This window comes from Petromyzon marinus, chromosome 12, assembly GCF_048934315.1.
Source record: "Petromyzon marinus isolate PM22_M1 ecotype Great Lakes invasive population chromosome 12, UKy_Petmar_22M1.pri1.0, whole genome shotgun sequence".
NCBI lineage: Eukaryota > Metazoa > Chordata > Hyperoartia > Petromyzontiformes > Petromyzontidae > Petromyzon > Petromyzon marinus.
Genome location: NC_133678.1, coordinates 6,846,718 through 6,865,806, shown reverse-complemented (window position 1 = coordinate 6,865,806; position 19,089 = coordinate 6,846,718). Strand labels below are relative to the sequence as shown.

At 41.6% G+C, this 19,089-nt stretch overlaps 1 protein-coding gene across 12 annotated transcripts in view; it reads right to left on the bottom strand.

The window, feature by feature from the left end:
• Positions 1–19,089, bottom strand: part of LOC116941622 (dystonin-like) — a 263,899-nt gene that overhangs the window by 142,972 nt on the left and 101,838 nt on the right. For 6 of the 12 annotated variants that reach the window (XM_076066562.1, XM_076066566.1, XM_076066560.1 and 3 more), the window contains exons 3-6: positions 10,204–10,218; positions 6,510–6,599; positions 3,062–3,139; positions 1,560–1,652 (exon numbers count right to left, since the gene is read on the bottom strand). In XM_076066562.1, coding sequence (XP_075922677.1) covers positions 1,560–1,652; positions 3,062–3,139; positions 6,510–6,599; positions 10,204–10,218 — 276 coding nt within the window. The remainder of the gene's footprint in view (positions 1–1,559; positions 1,653–3,061; positions 3,140–6,509; positions 6,600–10,203; positions 10,219–19,089) is intronic. The other 6 variants (XM_076066563.1, XM_076066567.1, XM_076066561.1 and 3 more) reach the window with 1 other exon arrangement.

Sequence of the window (19,089 nt, the reverse complement as noted above, 5' to 3'; positions counted from 1 at the left end):
ACTGGAGAGCTAACGCACGAGACTACGTGCACTGGGGTACGAAACACCATTTCGCACGAGAAAGGGAAACAGGTACTGTGCTCGTGTCAGCCTGTGTCGCTGAAAATATGTAAGCTGTCATATATATATCAGTGAAGGTCATCCCTAGCATCGATCCCCGCACCTGGCATGATTCATAGACACGACCATAATCCGCCAAGTATGAAAAAGTACAAAAAGCGCTATATGCGCTTATTTTTTTCACAGATATATACTGAGACTTCACAAGGACTAAGTGCCTTCTTTTTACAGTCTCGTTTTAAACATCAAGATCCTGCGTGCAACGTCCTTTGCTTTGCTCATAGATCTGTTGCTGGTATTCACACACGAGGACTGTGGAATGTACCTCCCCCACAAGTGATGTAAGTAATGTGGTCGCAATCATACAATTTGGAACGTTACTTTTAATACAAATATGTTGTATGTTCCTGAAATCGATAGTTATAATAAGTGCACATATAGCAATGATTAAAACAAAATATGCAACTGTAGGTTTGGTATAGATGTAAACAAATGTCTCCCTATAATATTTGCACCAACTCACAAGGCGACATGATCTAAATAAAAGCGCAAATCTTTTTTCACATGCGTCATTCAGCATAGTGTCATGGTTGGCAAGGCCATAATGAATATTAAACACTGCTGTTGGCTTGGCATCAGCTTTGGAAAATACCAACTGGAATAGGGGACACTATAAATGGATAAGCATTACTATGACACAGTGTTTTAAAACTGTTAAGAATGTTAGTGGGGTCGTGTTACATTTTTAAGCGTTTATATTCTTACAAGATAACGTTTAGTCTCTAATTGTCCTGGTAATGGCTGACAAATAGGCCTATGCTTCTAAGTAATGTAAAACGCCTTTGATAAAAAAAATGTAAACCAAAAATGTAAGCCCAATAGCTTCCCAACCAACCGTGGAAGAAGAATAGCTCCCAAACATCTGGCATTTATCAATTGAATAACGAGGTGTCAACACGTGTATTCAACTCCGAAGTCTCAACAATGATTCATGTAATGTTTGTACTCCAGTCTCGGAATCATCAACAGTTGTACAGTCGCTACCTCAGGCATGTGACCAAAGGTACATGTACGACACACATACAAATTTAGGTAGATACACAAACATGAGACGTACACATTGACGTTGACCTGCAACGTTAATTTCGATGAGAAATGTACCGTGCAACGAAACTCAACTACGTGCTAGTAATCATTAAAGGGGGGCTTGTTGACTTTGCAAAGACAAACAGCCGTTCAGTGGTAAGTAAGCAATAGACGTGACCTTTGGCAAAGCCGTTTGCAAACGCCGCACAGACATTCCCCCACGCCGTCACGCCAGCAACGCCCCCTGAAGGCGGCTGGCTCCAGTTGGTCTCTGCTAACCGATGACAAACACGACGTTTCGGTGACGTTTCGGCGTCTTCCGTAGCACGGCCACAAAGATCGCCCCGTATGAAAATGCTCACCGCAGCGGTGTGTTTCAAGTCACTTGTGGACTTCTGAAAACGATTCGCTACCTGAAAGTGGAGGATGATGGTCCATATTAATCCCAGGGTCAACTTGGGGTTCCCGTCTGCAATGTCATCACTTCTGATGTTGACGAGCTTGATCTGTGGGGCAGCAAGTAGGAGGCGATATAAATACTTGAACATCCATACATTTCAGATGCAATTTAAAATAATTGCATTTTCCTCATATGCTTTTGCCTTTTCTCCAATTGCATTCTCATTGTGCTCTTGGTGTTATGCCATGAGAATTATTCATTTAGAACTCTGACAGATCCTTGCAATCCCCTTGTTAGAATAATTGTGTGTGCAACAATTATATCGCGTAACTACTTATTTGGGTTGTGTGACCATACTTCACCACTCTGGCCAGTTTAGGTTGGTACGAGAGCCCAGGGGTTGGCTTGGTTCAGATATCACCCTCCACAGACTTTAGCCGTGGTCAGGAATACCATTCAGGTCACCAGGTTCATAATGAACCAATGTACCACTGCTGCACTCCATCCCTTCTACCTGATTTTAAAATGTATTTACTGGACATGTGAATGTTTCCGTCTTAGAAAAGATGTATTTCTAAATGCATTCATAATAGTCAAGGTTCTGTACATTCTTATTGCCGACCTTTTATCACATTATTACTGCCGTGCGTTATTTGACTCAGGTCTCCCTTGAGAATGAGAGTCTCAACTGGCTCTCACCTGATTAAAAATATATATACGCATGGAGACGAATAATTAAATGGTAGCAGTGCTACAAAACTACTCCTGGCATGGAATTTGAAAAGGGCTAAATTGGCACACTCGTGACATTTATTTCGCCACATATCACAGGGTCTTGTGAGATACTCCCACGGCGACGTCGACCAGCAGAAAAATAATTGAATGTTCTGACCAAACGTGCGGGTGTGATCTATGGGATACCTTTTTTGCCAGAATCAAAATGATGAAACCAATAAAAATAGATTTTACCCTTTCTGGCAATAAAACAGTATATTCTTAGCTCTTTCGGTAAAGTCACGTTGAAGGGAAACAATAAAATAATAAAATATATACTGCAGTCACGAAAGATTTAAATCAAAAAATAAAACAGTAGTTAAGATGTCCAAACACCAAAAGGGTATACGCTCGGGTTGAGCAGTTATACCTAGAGCTCTATAGATTTCTTAGCGATATAACTGCTCAACCCGAACTATAAATACTCTGACACGTGCATTGTCCTTGTACTGTTCGCCTTTTAGCATTCTCTGGTCTAACACAGGCATGAAGATAAGGCCATCAGTTTCAAAGAAAATGCATTTATTATCAAAGTATGTTTGTTTGCACGTTTTACCACAAGGATGTGTGGTTAATGCAGACTTTATGGCATGCAAAAAGATATATATTTGATGTTTGAACACCTTATCGCCTCCTATTTTAAGGTCAGAAATGGTGAAACCTATTCGTATTGTTTCATCACATGAGCGTGAATAAAAAAGAAATTGGCACGGGAATGGAATGAAAGTGCGAGTTTCATACCTGGCGGTGCCGTAAGTATTCAAGTGCAATGTGGACATTCTGAAGTCGGTGGAATCGCATTCGCCCTTTTTCCCTTTGCTGTTGCGTGGCAGGATCAGGAAGAAGCGATATGAAAAAGAAACAGACATCCATAAGGGGTTTCCTTGGGGTTAGGTCACGTAAATATAAATGTTTAGTGAAACCCGCCACCTCCCCCTCCCCAACACAGCCAATTTGAAAAAGGTTTGTCATGTAAACAAAACGTGCCAATTAGTTACTAGTTCAACACACCGGTGTGTTGGAGAGTAAACCCACAATATGTTACATTTTGGTCAATACAGTGAGGGAAAAAAGTATTTGATCCCCTGCTGATTTTGCACGTTTGCCCACTGACAAAGAAATGATCAGTCTATAATTTTAATGGTCGGTTTATTTGAACAGTGAGAAACAGAGTAACAACAACAAAATCCAGAAAAACGCATGTCAAAAATGTTATAAATTGATTTGCATTTTAATGAGGGAAACAAGTATTTGACCCCCTCTCAATAAGAAAGATTTCTGGCTCCCAGGTGTCTTTTATACAGGTAACGAGCTGAGATTAGGAGCACACTCTTAAAGGGAGTGCTCCAAATCTCAGCTTGTTACCTGTATAAAAGGTACCTGTCCACAGAAGCAATCAATCAATCAATCAGATTCCACACTTTCCACCATGGCCAAGACCAAAGAGCTCTCCAAGGATGTCAGGGACAAGATTGTAGACCTACACAAGGCTGGAATAGGCTACAAGACCATTGCCAAGCAGCTTGGTGAGAAGGTGACAACAGTTGGTGCGATTATTCGCAAATGGAAGAAACACAAAATAACTGTCAACCTCCCTCGGCCTGGGGCTCCATGCAAGATCTCACCTCGTGGAGTTGCAATGATCATGAGAACGGTGAGGAATCAGCCCAGAACTACACGGGAGGATCTTGTCAATGATCTCAAGGCAGCTGGGACCATAGTCACCAAGAAAACAATTGGTAACACACTATGCCGTGAAGGACTGAAATCCTGCAGTGCCCGCAAGGTCCCCCTGCTCAAGAAAGCACATATACATGCCCGTCTGAAGTTTGCCAATGAACATCTGAATGATTCAGAGGACAACTGGGTGAAAGTGTTGTGGTCAGATGAGACCAAAATGGAGCTCTTTGGCATCAACTCAACTCGCCGTGTTTGGATGATGAATGCTGCTTATGACCCCAAGAACACCATCCCCACCGTCAAACATGGAGGTGGAAACATTATGCTTTGGGGGTGTTTTTCTGCTAAGGGGACAGGACAACTTCACCGCATCAAAGGGACGATGGACGGAGCCATGTACCGTCAAATTTTGGGTGAGAACCTCCTTCCCTCAGCCAGGGCATTGAAAATGGGTCGTGGATGGGTATTCCAGCATGACAATGACCCAAAACACACGGCCAAGGCAACAAAGGAGTGGCTCAAGAAGAAGCACATTAAGGTCCTGGAGTGGCCTAGCCAGTCTCCAGACCTTAATCCCATAGAAAATCTATCGAGGGAGCTGAAGGTTCGAGTTGCCAAACGTCAGCCTCGAAACCTTAATGACTTGGAGAAGATCTGCAAAGAGGAGTGGGACAAAATCCCTCCTGATATGTGTGCAAACCTGGTGGCCAACTACAAGAAACGCCTGACCTCTGTGCTTGCCAACAAGGGTTTTGCCACCAAGTACTAAGTCATGTTTTGCAGAGGGGTCAAATACTTATTTCCCTCATTAAAATGCAAATCAATTGATAACATTTTTGACATGCGTTCTTCTGGATGTTGGTGTTGTTATTCTGTCCCTCACTGTTCAAATAAACCTACCATCAAAGTTATAGACTGATCATTTCTTTGTCAGTGGGCAAACGTACAAAATCAGCAGGGGATCAAATACTTTTTTCCCTCACTGCATCACGCCAAGCTGGTAAATACAATATATATGTATATTTTAAAGTCTTATCAATAACGAACAAAAATATGCAGTCACATTAAAAGCACTTTTTTATTTTACAAATGACTGATGCAATTTGAGAGATTATGCATTTGAGAAATTACGATACAACATACCAAGTGATAATTGTAATTCACCACCTGTGATGAATGGGGTTTTTCTATTTGCAGCTTCAGATATGAATCTAGAACTATTGACGAGGCAATTGCTCACAAGCAAATAGGTTAATTTAATCTGAATCTTGAAAAAAACCTTCCCAAAACCATTTTTTATGTTAAGACGCACATACAACTCCATGTGTGTACCACCAAAACTAATCCCACTGACAGCTGTTCACAGACCTCACAAAGCATTTTGCTGATACTTGTATTAAATCCATAAATTAACGATACATTAGCTTAGGCACCGGTGTGCCAAAATAATAATAATAAAACATTAACGTTTGACACAATAGAGTGCCATTCGTGGGTTCACAAATGATTTAGTTTTTTTAGCTAACAATACTATTTGTTTTGTTTATTATTATAAACGTGTAATTACTGTCTACGAAAGAAACGTTCAAGTATGAGAAGTACGCAAGACAACACATGCATTATTATACAAGGATTCAGCACCGTTGCATTTACAAATACATTGTTCTCATCCGACGGTTTTCGAGCTACTCCTGGATAAAGACCTCCCCATGTCGCTGCCACCTCCCCACCCCTCACAGTCCTGCACTGCTACAATCCATCTACAGGGCCTGCACATAAGCCGATCTCATCACTCCATATCGGTGGTGGTCTACTGCTTGGGGGGGGGGGGTTTGTGCCTACCTTTGGTTGGCATTTCATGAGCAGTCTCATCCTTTGGCCACAAACCTTTCTGGAATGATCTTCCTTTCAATATGAGGAAGTCTACAGGAGTTATGCCCTTTTAAATCTAGATTGAAAACTCATTTCTGAAGAGCTGCTTTCTGTGTTTATTTCTTGTTGTCCTGCCCCCGCTCCTCCGATTATCATGGTTGGCTACATACAGTGCAAAATAAGTTAAACATACATGCATACTTGATAGGTCCTACACAAGCGCACTTCATGTTCTTGACCGTAAAAGTCTCTAATTTGCATTTGTTCTCTGATTCATCTTCATCTTTCTGTCTCCAAGGGCAAGTCCCAGCATGCAGCTCTCCATGTTAATTTTCATACTCTAAAGCTTGTGTTCCATAGTCTGTCAAAGGCCACATTACCAATCCATGTCACGGAAGGTTAATGTCCACCGATTCTAAGCGGTCATCTTCGGGCACATGTGTTATACTTATTTTACTATCGTAGTTTCAAAACAACTGTGAGAATTGCATGTCCACCGAAGGATTTTTTCTACTAAACCCAGCCGCCGGGTACGTCATTTTGTAATGCCCTACTCCGCATTAATCCTTAATTTATGCATGAATAACATTTTGTGGTTATAAAACCATAAAACATGTAGATGCATCACGAGGCTTACCAGCGTGTCCCCAGAAAGCACCTCCAGTAACGTGATTAAGTTATGCCCATCCCGCATGTCTTCGTAGAGGTCATTGACATGCTTCCGGACCTGCATGATAAAAATACACGCAAACCCATACACACATACATAACTCCTTAGCAACGTGCGCATTAGGAAGAATGTTAACATTACATAGCCAAAGGGTTAGGCTACAGCATGGATCATCATCACAGGGAATAATTTTAGCTGTGAGATGGCTATTGATTCCAGCCTTAATCCATAATTACATCAGCACCCCGTTTACATTGGCATGACAGGGAATGCTTTTTTGTAATGATAGGGGGAGTCATTTCTTAAAGTTTCCCTTTGGCCCCATACAAAAAAAATGTGGCCAAATCTGGCGGAGCCAGTGAGGAGAGTGGGGTGGCACGTGCCCCTCCAATCATCTAATAAACCCCAATGATCCGATCGAAATTAGGGTTTTTGATAGGATCATTAGGGTTTATTAGTAATAAATCGGCATTTTGCGACCCCCACTGCCATTGTTTAAAATATTATAATGTGCCAGGGACTCTATGAAATGATAAGACAATAGTCTGAATCCATAGTTGCAAATAAGTAACGGCAAAGCAGTTATAAGTGACTCAGAATTGTGCGCAGTTGCGTATAGAGTGTACACAACTTCCCTGAAGGCAAACACCTTCAGCGAGCGCGATGCCGGCGCGGTTCGAATTCGACCCTTGATCGATGGCTGCGCCATCGCCGCACACGCGTGAATAAAAAGCAAGGGACAAGTCCTGACTTACTAACAACTCCTTACTTACTAACAAGTCCTGACTTACTAACAACTCCTATAATTTTTCACTGCTGGAGGGGTTGCCCCCTCTACCTGAAAATCCTGGCTCCGCCAGTGCGTGGGAAATGGTCCACAAAACTGTTCCAGATTTATTAAAATGTATTTCACCAAATCCCAGGTTAATTCTTTTAAGTATGGGTTTATAAACTAACATTTTAGAGCGCTTTTAGAGGAGTTAACACAAATATGTTATTGGTGCATTGTGGTGCATGGAAAAATGTTAAGGGTTGACATTGGGTCAACGGGTCCATAAAGGATAAAAACCGCTAATCTAAATAGCATGCTGTTCAACACAGTTTGTGGCTAAACTGTTACCATTGTGGAAACGAGACACAATAAGCTGATAAAGCTGCTCTCCCATCGTACAGACGCACACTGCTGACAATGCACGGACAAAATTCAGTCAAGAAACCTATGACAGAGATTAATTTCATAATTTGCAGGCCTTTGTCAATTTACTGCTAGATAAATGCTACACCAAGCCATTGTTGTTATGGTGGTGGTTCGACCATACTTCATCAAGCTGCTTCATGGTGGGTTTGTTAAGAAGGTGGGGGGGGGGGGGGGGGTCGGCGGTCAGGACTGGTTCAAATATCACTCGCTGGGGCTTAAACTCAAGTCGCCGGGTTCATAGTGCAGCTTGTTAAAACTATCAAGCCATCACTGAAACCCTCAATAACTGATGAACAAATAACTAACTTAATTGAATGCAAGAAAGGTTGTCGTAAAACTAGTATTTTTTTACGATGTGCCAATTCCTATTCATTGAGGCTGGCTTTTAGATGGGAGCCACTGTGGCACATAACGGAAGTGGCTAATGTCTTCGACCATGAGTGCAAGTGGAAGACATCTGTCGAGCAGTTGTGCGGAGCAGCAGCCCCCTTGCCTCATCGCGGCATGCGTTGTGAAATTCCCAAAGCCCACCAAATTGCAGTCTCCAAAAATTATTCCGTTTTTGTCTAAAACTACAAACTAAACTTTTGTATATTTCGATTTAAAGCTTTCGTGACTGCAAGGATTCATCCTCTTTGGTTCTTTCGGTAAAGTCACGTAGAATAAGATTAAAATAATAAATTGATAAAATAAAATAACACAATAATATTCTCACGACGTTTCGGCCACAATACAGACCATGAAGGCCGCTTGTGTTGTGGCCGAAACGTCGTGAGAATATTATTGTGTTATTTTATTTTATCAATGTATTATTTTATTCTCATTCTACGTGACTTTACCGAAAGAACCAAAGAAGATACACTTTTGTATGTTACCAGGTAAGGCCCGCTAAGCTATATAGCTCACTTTCAGAAGTGACTTGGTCACAAATGATTTCTCAACCGTAGTGGCTTATCACGTGGAAATGTATAGCAGCCAAATACTCTAATCACATGTTTCTAAATCTGGAGGTGAATCTGGAGGACCAGGAAAAAAAAATCCACACGACCACGGGGAGAGAAACATGCAAACTCCAAATATACAGCCGTCAGGGTTGGGATCGAACCCACGACCTCCTGTATACCAGGCGAGGTAGTTAACATCTCCTAGCCACCGTGGTGCCACTGCTTTGGTTACAAGTGGAATATAATATATATTTTAATAGCCTACAGAGAGATGACTGTAAATTTGAATGACCACAACAGTTACAGCAAAGTAAATGCTAATCTGTTTTTGTTACAATAAAAAACCGAATACAACATGGTGAGACGGCCCCTTTTCCACATCCACCAGCAGAGGGGGGCGTTAGATGATGAGGTTAAGCCGAAGGCCACAGTACACAGTGCTGCGTATAAACTGAAGAATGTTTCCCACATCCCCCAGAGACTAAACAATTCAATGGCCCGAAAACAACCGGGCTACCCGCATACGCCGCCGCCCGCCCACCCTCCACCCCAACAACAGGATGTGGTGGACGGTTTTATGTTGTTTGAATGAGCCACTCCAACTTGTGTTTCAGCCACACACTGATTTATGATAAGAAAGTTAAATATTATCTGCTCACCAGTGAACGGCTTATTTGTTTGATTTGTTGATACGATAATGCAGATGTTTACTAACAATGCCACTGTAATAGAAATATTCCGGTTATTATGCTTAAGCAGCGAGTAGTGTTCAATTTACTGCAGTACAGTATAAGCAACGCAAAGCCAATGACTCCAAATTTATATACATGGGGCGTATGAAACAGATGTGTCCACTGCACCAAATACAAATTGTCAGATTGAAAGCTACCTTGGCAACTAGAGCAGTGGCTATGAAGGTCACTGACGCTGATAATTATGATGTTGACATATTGATTACACATTGAGGTGTTTTGCATAAGTAATCAAGTATAGCACATAAACATGTTCAGTCACCAGTAGAGGACAGGACGCAATAGGAGCCTTTGTCCTATAAAAAAAATTAATGACCTCAAGCAAATTTTGATTTGAAGCTTTCGTGATTGCAGTGATTCATATTCTTGGTTCTTTCGGTGAAGTCACGTTGAAGGGAAACAATAAAATATATATAAAACAATAAAATTCTCACGACGTTTCGACTGCAACACAAGCAGTCATCATCAGGTGTGAAAACCAACGGCAAGAATATTTCTTTCAACGGCAAGAACATTTCTTTCGAATGTTCTTACCGTTGGTTTTCACACCTGATGATGGCTGCTTGTGTTGCAGTCGAAACGTCGTGAGAATTTTATTGTTTCATATATATTATTATTTTATTGTTTCCCTTCAACGTGACTTTACCGAAAGAACCAAGAATATGACCTCAAACAAATTCGTTTGTGCAAATTCTTCTTTGTCTTTTGGAGTTTTTTTTTGCATGCGTGTGTGACTGTGGTAGCAGGCAGCCCAGTGACCCACTTACCTCCTCCCTCCAGTGCTGTGCAACGTGGCGGCCAGCAAACAAAGCAATGAAGAGAGAAATCAGAGTGCAGGAGAGAAGGAAATGGACAAAGATTAAAGCGCAGCAATAGGCAGAAATCACATTCGCAGGTGGCAGAGAGGGCCCACAAAGATGACAGAAGCTGCTTGCCACACGTATTCTTTCACTCAAAACACAGAAGGAAGAGCAAGGCAAAAGAAGCTAGCATGGGGGATTATAGTCTTATGAAAATATTATAGGGCGGATGTGATTAAAGTTTATAATAAGGAATCTATTCATGATATGGAAGAGCTGGGACACAGTGATCAAAACCATGACTGCTGGGATGATTAATATATGATGGGAAACACGAGCAATGTTCAACTATTAATACAGGATCGCTGCAAACAGTCACCGACAGATACAGCACCAACATTAACAGTTTCTTAGCACCGTGTTCTCCACCACACAGAGTTAAAATTAAGGAAATGTATCCGTAGAGCCATGGATTTTTATATTTAAGAAATTAAATGTTAGTTTGATGCAAACGGTAATGTTTAAGAAAGTATAACAGTATGACATTGCATAATAACAGATCATCAAATCCAATCAAGTTTCCCGTAACACGGATAGAAAAAATTACGTAACAATTTTCACGTACCATAATGAAATGCAACAGTTTACGAATTCTACCGCAAATTGTATGCAATCATCTTAAAAAGGACGATACTTCTACATTAAAAAAACACATTAAGTGTACCGAGTAACCATTGACTTAGGACATCCATACTAGGATCACCAGGTACACATTCAAGTGCTTTGCATTCTTTTAAAAAAAATAATCATAAACGTCATCTAAACACAGCGTAAATGTAAATGTGGCATATGTATATTAATTTTACACTTTTTTACAAGGAAGCTGAGAAATGTGTTTTGTTACTTTTTGTATAAGTATATATTTGGATTTTTTTTGTCTTTTTTCACACAATTGTATCTGGAATGTGCTATCACTAATTTCCATGTCATAAGATAAAACAATCAATTTGGATCCTCCACAGAGCAGCGTAACCCTGCATGTTTAAAGAACAGCCCACAGAAGCGAATATAAAATAATTAATTCTGAGATCATTCTGAGACATTTTTACACCCTTAGGGGGCAGCACATTTCCACCCACGCCGATTTAGAGAGTGACGTTCATCATATGACAAACTGATATGTTTCTAATTTTCAGAGCTGGATTTTAGTCAAAGTAAGCCCAAAGATTGATTTTTTTTTAATGTTGGTACGGTCAAAACTTACTACAAAATATGCTGTTTCACCGCCAAGATTTGAACCCAGGACCTCAGCAGTACCAGTTCAGAGCTCTGACTTCCGAGCCACCAGTTTACCTCATTCAGGTATAGAGTTTTGCCACTGACAGGTGATTGCCTTGGCAAAATTGTACAGTGCACTAACTCTTAAACAAAGATCCCCCGTGTAGCCTGAACAGACTGTTGGGGCAAGTGCTGTTAACCAACACCTATGAAGGCCGGCGCATCGCATGAGGGCGGTGGGTGGCCAACACACCAGGTACTCGTTTGAGGCTGAGTCGACTTCATAGAGGCCCAGGACCAGTTCAGATAATCGTCACTGGTGTTGGCCATGAGCGGGAATCGAACGTGGGATCCCGAGTTCGTTGCGCATCACGGCTAACAGCTACACTACTGACTCGCACACACGCCGATCCTTATCACTACCTCCAACCCAAGTCTCTTGCAACCCAGTGCTTCAAGATTCACCACACTAGGATAGCTATAAAATAGTTTATCTAACATCGATGGTAGTGATCATTTAGAGCATTTCATCCAGGAGTCCTTGCCTTATTAGGTTATTATTTAAACTGTCAACTCAAGATTATTGCGGGTACAATGTCGAAAAAACCTAAAAACGTGTTGTTAAACAGGCTTCAGTTGTCCGAGACCTTTAATTGTGAAGAAAGTACTCATTGTGAAAATTGAGGGGGGCACAATACATATGTATATTAAAACATTTAATTAATTTAAACGTTAACTTGGCTAATAAAACATCCTGCCCAGTTCTATGGCACATTCAACCTACAGTATCTCTCTTCGTGGAGAAGTCGTGAGCTCACGGAATACTCATAGAAAATGTGAGTAGCACACACCAATTTCATTTCAGAAAAAAATACATATATCATACCAGTAATTAATTATAGTTTATAAAGAATAACATATATAAGATGAAGTTTTAATGGCAACCTCTCATTTTGCTCTCAATCGGTCTATATCTTTCTAGTGAGCAAAGCGCCCCGCAAAATATATTTGACGAGGGCATTTTTTATCGAAGTGAAAGCAGCAGCAGCAGCAGCGATAAGACGACATTTTCGTACATTCTTTGGTGATTCCAACGCCAGATCAATCATTAAATTTCATTAGCCACATTCGAATGAGCCTACAGCCAAGAACCAATAGAACAAAAGGAGACATCTTTACAACATGATGAAAAATGCACGCCAAATCCAAGCCCTTGAGTGAACTGCACAATATGTAATTTTCCACAACGATGAGTATATATGTGCTGAGGTGCTAGAATTATTAGCAGTGTGAGAGCACATTTAACCTATGCCCTGGTACTAAGAAAAAACATTGATAAGGAATGCAGAGATTAACTGTTTATTTGCTTCATCATGGAAGTGAGTGTTAATTTAGCAATAATATCAACTAAAACGTATGCTTATTCTTATGAACACTAGTGGTCCGATCTTGATTTAAAGCTTTCGTGACTGCAGGAATCATACTCTATGGTTCTTTCGGTAAAGTCACGTAGGTAGAAATAAAATTAAACAAATCACGACGTTTCGATCGCTTGAGTTGTGATCGAAACGTCGTGATTTGTTTGATAGTATTCCCCTTTTGTGTTGGTGTATATGCAATTGTGACATTAATATTCTTGGTTCTTTCGGTAAAGTCACGTAGAAGGGAAATAATAAAATAAAAATAAAACAATACAATTCTCACGACGTTTCGATTGCAACACAAGCAATCATCATCAGGTGTGAAAACCACAGCAATACAATTTTGAAATTTCTTGTGTTGCAATCGAAACGTCGTGAGAATTGTTGTTTTATATTTTTATTATTTTATTATTTCCCTTCAACGTGACTTTACCGAAAGAACCAAGAATATGAATCCCTGCAGTCACGAAAGCTTTAAATCGAAATGTGACATTAATGTTCCGTGAATTCATGTGTCATACAAAACTGATTACACAAACTGAACTGAAGTGAGAAGCCAACTGACAGACTCCATCATCGCCAAACACTTAGAAACCCTTCATCATACTAAGAGCAGCTGAACAATTCTGAAAGTTTGACGTTGAACTAAAAAATGTGCAGCATAATTGGGTTCTTTTACAAATTTCTGTTTCAAGTTTCAGACTTGAAGCACTCATTGCAAAGTAACACGTGAAGTAAAATATTTAGTTTGTTCTGTTGTCAGAATGTGACGAATGGTGACATCTAACTTTGAAAAACATCTATTTTCAGAATCATTTTTATGATGGGTCTAAAACGCTGACGTGCCAGCAACAAATGGTGTGATTGAATGCGCAGAAGATGAGAGTTAAACCATTTCTTCATTAAGCAAGGTTATAAGAACTTGCGAAAAGAGAGGATGCGAGGTAATTCTATAATCGAGTCGTGCAGGTACGCAGAGAGAGCAGTTGTTGTGATCTGCAGCATGGTGGTTGAACACGGATGGAGGAATCAATGAGTGAAATTCATGGGAACAGTAACCGTGGTAGTAGTAGCCATATACCAGTGTTCAAGGGGCCACTGACTGCCGGTGAGGAAGTGTCCGTAGTGAACCAGTATGGGGAGCTGCAGTGCAGCAGTTAGCGTGGTGCGCCACGCGCCCGGCCACTAGCGTTGGATTCCCACTCACGGCCACCAACACCAGCGACGATCATCTAAGCCGGTCCCTGGGCCTCCCGTGGGTCGATTTGGCCTCAACCGAGTACCTGGTGCGGTGTGGAAACATCGCCACTGGGGAGACAAAGGCGGCCTGGCGTGTTGTTGGTCACCCACCCCCACCGCGCACCGTGCCGGCCTTCGTAGGTGCTCGCTAACACCACTTGCCCCAACAGTCTATTAAGGCTATACGGGGGATCTTTGTTTTTTTGCAGTGAACGCGCATGTGTTTCTTTATCCTAGTCTTCAAGAATCTGTCCCACGTGTCCATCTCATTGTGTTCGTTGAGATCTCCGTAAGCCTCACCGATATTCTTCTCTGAAGCCTGCGGCTCATGCAAACTGTAACCCGAAACAATATAAGAAGAGAGAGAGAGAGCAGAAGATTCAGACACTGGGGACACCCAACTGCATATTCACGAGACCTTTGCACGGCACTGCTTGTGCTCCGAGCCCCGAGGCCTATTCAGCGCATCCGGCATCCAGCTATGAAGGAAATTAAGCGCGGGTAGATGGAAGGGGACATTTATCGTTGCACTGCAAACGCTCCATAGATGTAATGTCAACCCAACGCTGCAGGAAGACTCCGAGATTAGCCACTTAACGCGGAGAGTGTGACGCCAATCAATTAGAGGCAGTTGGGGACGAGATTCGTTTTTTTTTACGTGCCATACATTTTATTATTATGCTAAATGTAATTTAGATCATTAAAATTTAATTTACCATACCAGCTTTGGATATTTTTAAGGGGAATTCATAACTGCATATAATTCATGCATTAGTATTACTATGTATATGTCAGTTGCTTCAAATCCCACTAATATTACATTGTGTTTTTGTTTAAATGTTATTGTTGAAAGTAAATAGATACATTAGCTAAAGGTGCAGCCCTGAAAGTGCTTGTTCGTGATACTGGTGATGGGTTTCCACGAGAAGGAGCTCCAGAGAGCCCCTTTGTAGGGTATTTGGCCTCCTCGTCCACACTGCAGATAGATTGCACATACGGAAAGTCCTCGCTTAACGCGTTTTCACACAACGTGCTTCCGCTATAACAAAGTTCTTCCAATAGGGAACAGTTTGTGCACAACGCCGAAAGCGCACGTCGTTCTAACGCGGTTGCCGAGCGGTCAACGACGAACTACTTTCTTGGGACGCGCGGCTGAGCGGTACGAGACGCTACACGGAATGATATTATCGTCTCAGTTCCTTGTCCGGGCCATGGGATGACTGCCGGCTGATCGCACAGTGCAAATGTGATTTAGAACAGCAATTCCCCACTTAATGCGGTTCTTGCTCAATGTGCCACTTTTCAGTAACACGCCTGCTTCCTGCGCGTTAAACAGGGGATTACTGTACAACACAGTTGTAAATTTAGATTGTCTGGTCAGTTGGCTCAGTAGTAGAATAAGCAATTTGCAATCGGGTGGTTGCAAGCTCAAATCCTGGTTCCGGGTTGACTCAGTCCATCATTTCTCTGGGGGAGGGGGGTGGGGAAATCCATACCACTTTGTAGGAAAGTTAACAGTGGTTCACTTATGGATCGACTCACCCCCTGCCTTAGGAATGTGGAATTCCACCACTGGCTCAGGGCTGTAAACAATATGAGTACTGCCTCACTGATCATTGGAGCAGGAAATCAGTTTTACATTTAGATGCAATAAAATAACTGTAATGGTTTACACATTAATATTTTGAACCACACATTTCTTTTTATTCAGTTTGGCACAATCAAAGTCAAGTTTCGGGGACCACAGAGAGCCTGGGCGCCACAGTGACGAGATGTTAGCAACCATGTCTTGTATACAGGAGGTTGTGGGTTCAATTGTGACCCTGACGATGCCTGTATATTTGGAGTTTGCATGTTCACCCCATGGGTCGCGTGGATTTTTCGCCGGGTCCTCCGGTTTATCTCTCCACATGTATAAACATGAATTTAGAGTATTGAGCTGATACATTTCCACGTGATAAGCCACTTCGTTGAGCTGTCATTTGTGGCCAGGTCATATTCTTAAAAAGAGCTTTCCTTGTACAATAAATAAAAAAGTAATAATAAATAGAAACATTGCAGCAAACACCATGAACATTTAGGAATTGGGGGGAGGGGGGTGGGTTTGCGTGATCGGAAGGCACGCTTGATGAGATAGCAGAGTTCCAGTGACTGTCTGCATCCTCCTACTGCAGCTCTTTCATCAGGGTGTTGTATCCAAACCTGTCATGGTCCATGACCCACTCCCCCTGGTTCAAAGTCCTCTTTTGACATTGACTAAAGCCTACCCCCCCCCCTTGGTGCTCTATAATAAATCATGGCTGAGACGGGACACGTGATGGCACCTTCTTGCTGGTCTCAGATGTGCTTTTGCCCTCCTCCATCTCATTTTCCTGACTCCCATAATCCTTCGCAGAATTACTGTACTCAAGGTTGCAATCAGACCACAACCCATTGATTGCGACAAAATCGGAAAGTATACCGAGGATGGGAAAATGTCCTTTTCTCAACATTTTTTCCCCAAATGATATGAAAAAATGTATTCAAATACATTTCAATAGTGCTCATCAAATGAACGAAGTTTAATTCGAAGCTATATGTGCAATACTCCATGTCGGAGAATGGCCACGCAAAAGATGACGCTGCAGAACTGCTTCTGAGATCACTTCGTCAAAAGGCGTCATTAGCCACACTAGGGTCGTACCTTTTAAATGCCCTGGGAAAACAGCTCGTCCCACATCAATCAAAGTATAATAACCCTTGCAGAGGACACATAGCTGGACTTCGAGAAAAAAAAACAATATTTAACGTGATGAGTTTTTTTTTGGTCAATGGGAACTGGGCTGAAACCATCAACTCACTTTTCCCACCTGCACTAGGAAACCTTGCTTAATCACATTTACGTTCTGGATCTCAGCAATGCCAATTCAGTGCTCTGATCCTGTTAAGATCAGAATAGTTTAGTTTTATTTGTATATCTTTTCAAGTAATTTTCCTACCTTGCCTATGATTTGCACTCCTGTGGCGTTTTTGTATTGTTTGTTGTTGTAACATTCTGATCTTCCCCAACTGGATATCTGTGAAAAATATCTGTATAGATCATCCGATTCTGATTTTGATCCCTGAGGCGCCCTGTCATCTTTTCTTACCCCCCCGAGTCATCCGGAAAACTTAGCGTTCTCAACGCCTTCATGTCTGCATCTCCACTTACACAAACATTTCCTTTTAAAGGATCAATGCAGGTACAGTAAGCTATATAATCACACCAATGTAACAAGGCCTGTGGAATCACCAATTTGAGGCCCACCACATTAATGAAAAAAATATATTGACACCCCATATTTCAGAGCACCACAAAATCATCCACCACCATCAATACCATATCAACAATAGCCACGCTGCATGCACTGCTGGATAGAGCTCCCCTACATTGGTTCTACTGCCTCGAGAGGTGCACGCATGCAATCCATCTTACTGTCACGTATGAGTTTATTTAATCGCTCCGTCTTCCCTATGGGCATGTCCTGACTGCTATTACGAAGCTAGTTATCTGCTATCTGTTCTCATGCCTTGTAGCAATGGGCATACATGCATCCTACATGCGTAGGACGTAATGCCACTTGTTTTAATGACGAGCATAAGCGTATAATATCCTTCTAATAAAATGGGATTCGTGTTGGCATTTATACACTTTATGGTGCATAATTATTCCAGTGTTCCCATGAGATGGCTGCACTTTTAATATTTTGCAAGTTCAGGCGAAAGAGGGAGAAGAAAAAATATTTACTGACATTTAAAAAAGTAAACTTCTTATTTAACCAAAATGCAAGCTTTGCTGTTGATTACAACGAAAACAATGTCCTACAACTAAGCCATTGTGCAAATGCTGTGTTATGGTCTTCTAGATATATTCCCACAAAATATATGTTCACGTGTTTATTGATGCCCACATGATTATTTTGGTTCAGGTAAATGCCACAAGACAATTGTCTAATCTGTACAGCACACGCGAAGTGAATCTAGACATAAATTATACGACACAATTAGATGACAGTGCTGGCCAGATGCACTCGAGCAGAATCAAGGACCGAAATTGAGTATCTTGCTGAATGGGCCCTTCCTGTAATTAGACCACCAACAAAATTTGGTCAAGCATATTCTGTTGCAGGCCCTCAACTGATTCATATTCAAGTGGTGCAATTAAGGTTATTACGGTGAACAGGTGGCTCTCTATGCAATCCCTGCACCTGTTTAATAATCCCTGAGCATGGCACTTGTTTACATCTGTGGCTTGCATGCTGAGTCATACTCCCATCTGGCCCGGCTATTACCATTGTGCTGCTCCGATAACTCTGCACCAAGGCCCTCAGTCTACAGGTCCCCACTCACCCACATGGCAGGTTACCACATGTACCATGTCCCACGAGACATATTCCCCGAGACATATAAGCAATGGGAATCTGCCAACAGGCACACACTGTACTGTGGGCAATTCTAAGGCCTAAGTGGAAAGCGAAGGTCAATATCACCATCATTATCACACAACCGTTAATTAAAAACTAAAATCAGTTTCACTGTGTTCGTTGCCAGTACGTCGCCTCATTAAACGTGTTACAGGCTTCATGGTTAATGATAAAGATTGAAAAAATGTTTAAGGTGAATGTTCACAAAAACAATTCAACGATCAAATGCAATACTTTTATGCGTAGGATTTCATGACTGATATTGTCATGAATGGTTCGTCTCTCCTGATCGCTGAAGCTTCTGTTAGTGAACATCTATTGATGCTGGATGTCATCTCCAGCGAAACGTCGGGTAAAACTGTTAAACTTTCTCTTGCTTTTCAACATTCCGGATGCAATTAAACCAAATGAATTGGAATATTTGCCCACGTGACTACTTGATTTGATTGCCTGTCGGGTAGCAGAGGGTATAG